Source organism: Otolemur garnettii, unplaced genomic scaffold (genome assembly GCF_000181295.1).
Source record: "Otolemur garnettii isolate 467f Iridium unplaced genomic scaffold, OtoGar3 scaffold00021, whole genome shotgun sequence".
NCBI classification, from domain to species: domain Eukaryota; kingdom Metazoa; phylum Chordata; class Mammalia; order Primates; family Galagidae; genus Otolemur; species Otolemur garnettii.
In genome coordinates this window covers 19,732,356-19,736,054 of record NW_003852416.1, presented here as the reverse complement: position 1 = coordinate 19,736,054, position 3,699 = coordinate 19,732,356, and the positions used below count along the sequence as shown (strand labels likewise).

Sequence of the window (3,699 nt, the reverse complement as noted above, 5' to 3'; positions counted from 1 at the left end):
AAAAAAAAAAAAAAAAATCATTTGGTCATCTTCTAAGCATTTATTCTAAATGAGAAATATTATATCTTTAACTTAAAATCCCTTTTAAGCAGTTGAGGACTTTTTAAGTAAAGGGGAAATGGATATCATCGGACTTTAAAGATACCTAAAGGGACAAAATGAAGAGAAGATACTGGGAAAAAAACCTAAGAAAAAGAACAACTGTGTTGCTTAGTATTGTTCATTGTCTTCTCTTTTTAATAGGTATCAGTCCTACATCATTATCTTGTGCAAATGAAGCCTTCTGATTTGTTAAAGAAAATGGTCTTGAAGAAAAGGGCTGAACAACCAAATGGCACTATTGATGACAGTCTTCATTTAGAACTTGAAAAGCAGGTACCAAGGGCTAAAATGTCTCAAAGAGTACATATGCTTAATGGATACCAGTTTTCTAACCACAAATAGATGGCATAGGCATTTCTGGATTTAGAGACAAGATACAGTCTAGCAAACAGAAAGTGAATTTTTTTTTTTTTACTGCTGTCATGAAATTCTTCAGTAAACTTCAGAGTTGAAAATTTAGTTAAATGATGGGTTTTTGTAATTTAATACTGAGAGTATTTTTTGTTTTCCTTATTAAGGCAGTCACAAAGTGGTAAAAAGAATGCCCTTGAATTAGAAGTCATAAAGGCTAGTTTGAATGCTACTTACTTGCCAGCTAGGTTAACTTCCAGGATATCTTTTATCCTTTCTGGAAAATTGTCCTGATTTATAAATTATCATGACATCTATGTTAACCAATTCATGGGTGTTAATTTTATTCATTTCTCTAACAGGCTTATTATCTGACCTACATTCTTCTTCATTTAATTGGTGAAGTTAGTTGTTCTCATTCTTTTTCTTCTGGACAACGGGTAGGTAGTGTTCAGTGTTGTTGTTGTGTTACTGCTGCTATTTTTAAATATGTAGCATTAAAATGAGCAAGCTTTATATAGGAGAAAACTAAATAAAAGTTATATTAGCTATACAAATCCTTAAAAAGAAAGGGAGAATATTAAACTTGCAACCGTATCATACTGAAAAGAATTATTCGGGCTCAGCACCTGTAGCTTAGTGGCTAGGTCGCCAGCTGTATACACCAGAGCTGGCGGGTTTGAACCCAGCCTGGGCCTGCCAAACAACAATGACAACTACAACCAAAAAATAGCCGGTGTTGTGGCAGGTGCCTATAGTCCTAGCCTACTCAGGAGGCTGAGGCAAGAGAATCACTTACGCCCAAGAGTTGGAGGTTGCTGTGAGCTATGATGCCACAGCACTCTACCAAGGGTGACATAGTGAAACTCTGTCTCAAAAAAAAGAAAAAGAAAAGAATCATTTGTCAGCAAATATTCTATTTGTTGGAGTGGCCTTTAACCATCATAACTTGTCTACAGTGTAAGATACCAAGGTCAATAGACACCAGATGGGTTAGCTGTTAGCTGGTTTCTTCCCATCCCATCTCTTCTTCCAGTTACTTTTTTTCTTTAGAAATAACATTTGCTGGCTCAGCGCCTATAGCTAAAGTGCCAGCCACATAACACCAGAGCTGGAGGTTTTGAGTCCAGCCCAGGCCCACCAAACAACAATGATGACTGCAACCAAAAAATATAGCCAGGGGTTGTGGTGGCTGCCTGTAGTCCCAGCTACTTGGGAGGCAGAGGCAGGAGACTCGCTTGAGCCCAGGAATTGGAGGTTGCTGTGAGCTGTGATGCCACAGCACTCTACTCAGGGTGACAGCTTGAGGCTCTGTCTCAAAAAAAAAAAAGTTAAAGTGGCAAGTTTTTAAATATATTTTACCATAATAAAAAAGAAAGAGCATTTAAAAGGCAAGAGAATTGCTTAAACCCAGGAGTTGGAGGTTTACTGTGAGCTGTGATGCCATGCACTCTAACCAGGGTAATAGCTTGAGGCTCTGTCTCAAAAAAAGAAAAGAAAGAAATAACATTTGCCTTCAGAATTGAACTGATGGTAAATCGGGCTACTTTAGAAATGCATTTTGGGGCTTGGCATCTATGACTAAAGCAGCTAAGGTGCCAGCCACATACACCTGAGCTGGCGGGTTCGAATCCAGTGCAGGCCCACCAACAACAATGACAACTGCAACTAAAAATAAATAGCTGGGTGTTATGGCAGGTGCCTGTAGTCCCAGCTACTTGGGAGGCAGAGGCAGGAGACTCGCTTGAGCCCAGGAGTTGGAGGTTGCTGGGAACTGTGATGCCACAGCACTCTACCCAGGGCAACAGCTTGAGGCTCTATCTCAAAAAACAAAAGAAAGAAATGCATTTTGGGAGGCTGAGGTGAGTGGATTGCCTGAGCTCAAGAGTTTGAGATCAGCCTGAGTCAGAGCAAGACCTCATCTCTAAAAATAGCTGGGCATTGGGGCAGGCACCTGTAGTCCCAGCTACTTGGGAGGCTGAGGCAAGAAAATTGCTTAAACCCAAGAGTTTGAGGTGGCTGTGAGCTATGATGCCATGGCATTCTACCTAGGGCAACAAAATAAGACTGTCTCAAAAAAAAAAGTTAAGAAAATGCATTTTTTTTTTTAAAAACAGAGTCTCACTCTATAGAATGCCATGGTATCATTATAGTTCACAGCAACCTCAAACTCTCCTCTTGATTCAACCTCCCAAGTAGCTGGGTCTACAGGTGCCCATTACCATGCCCGGTTTTTCTATTTATTTTTTTTTTAGTAGAGACAGGGTCTCCCTCTTCCCCAGGCTAGTCTTGAACTCCTGAGTTCAAGCAATCCATCTGCTTCAGCCTCCTAGAGTGCTAGGATTACAGGCTTGAGTCGCCGTGCCCAGCCCAAAGCCTTAATTAGTGAGCATTGTTTTCTGTGATAATATGCAGTGCTTATTGATACATCGCTGCCCACTTGTATAAGCATATCTATAGGGTAAATTTCTTAAGTAGAATTGCTGGGTCAAAGGTTATACAAATTTTAATTATTTTATAATAGCTATCATCACATTTCTCTCCCCAAAAGTACTCATTTAAAGTCTCACTCAGTATCTAACGAGAGTAACTATTTAGGCCTAGGCAGTCTTAAGATACTTAATTTTTCCAGTTTTAATTCAGTATGTTCCTCTGTTAATAAAAGTTTGCTTTGTTTACAGAAAGGAAAAATAAGTTAGCTATTACTTGAATATTCTATTAGATATTGTGTTAAAAGTGTTTCACACCTGTAATCCCAGCACTTTGGGAGGCCAGGGCAGAAGAATCACTGGAGACCGTTTAACACTGGCCTGAACAGCATAGTAAGACTCTTGTCTCTAGAAAAAAACTTTAAAATTAGCCAGGTATAACAGGTCACACCAGTAATCCCAGCTGCTTGGAAGGCTAAGGTGGGAGGACTACTTGAGCCCAGGAGTTCAAGGATGCAGTGAGCTGTGATCATGCCACTTTACTCCAGTTTGGGTACCAGAGTAAGAAAGACCCTGTCTCTAAGAAAGAAAGAGAGGGCTCAGTGCCTGTGGCTCAAGTGGCTAAGGTGCCAGCCACGTACACCTAAGGTGATGGATTCGAATCCAGCCTGGGCCCACCAAATAACAATGATGGCTGCAACCAAAAAATAGCCAGGCACTGTGGCAGGCACCTGTGGTCCCAGCTACTTGGGAGGCTGAGGCAGGAGACTCACTTGAGCCCAGGAGTTGGAGGTTGCTGTGAGCTGTGACGCTATAG

The 3,699-nt window shown here is 40.8% G+C and overlaps 1 protein-coding gene across 1 annotated transcript in view; it reads left to right on the top strand.

Annotated features, from left to right (window-relative positions):
• LOC111724296 (SMC5-SMC6 complex localization factor protein 2-like) overlaps positions 1–3,699 on the top strand; it is a 21,457-nt gene that overhangs the window by 8,385 nt on the left and 9,373 nt on the right. Inside the window, exons 4-5 of the mRNA XM_023511721.1 lie at positions 244–375; positions 816–893. Coding sequence (XP_023367489.1) covers positions 244–375; positions 816–893 — 210 coding nt within the window. The remainder of the gene's footprint in view (positions 1–243; positions 376–815; positions 894–3,699) is intronic.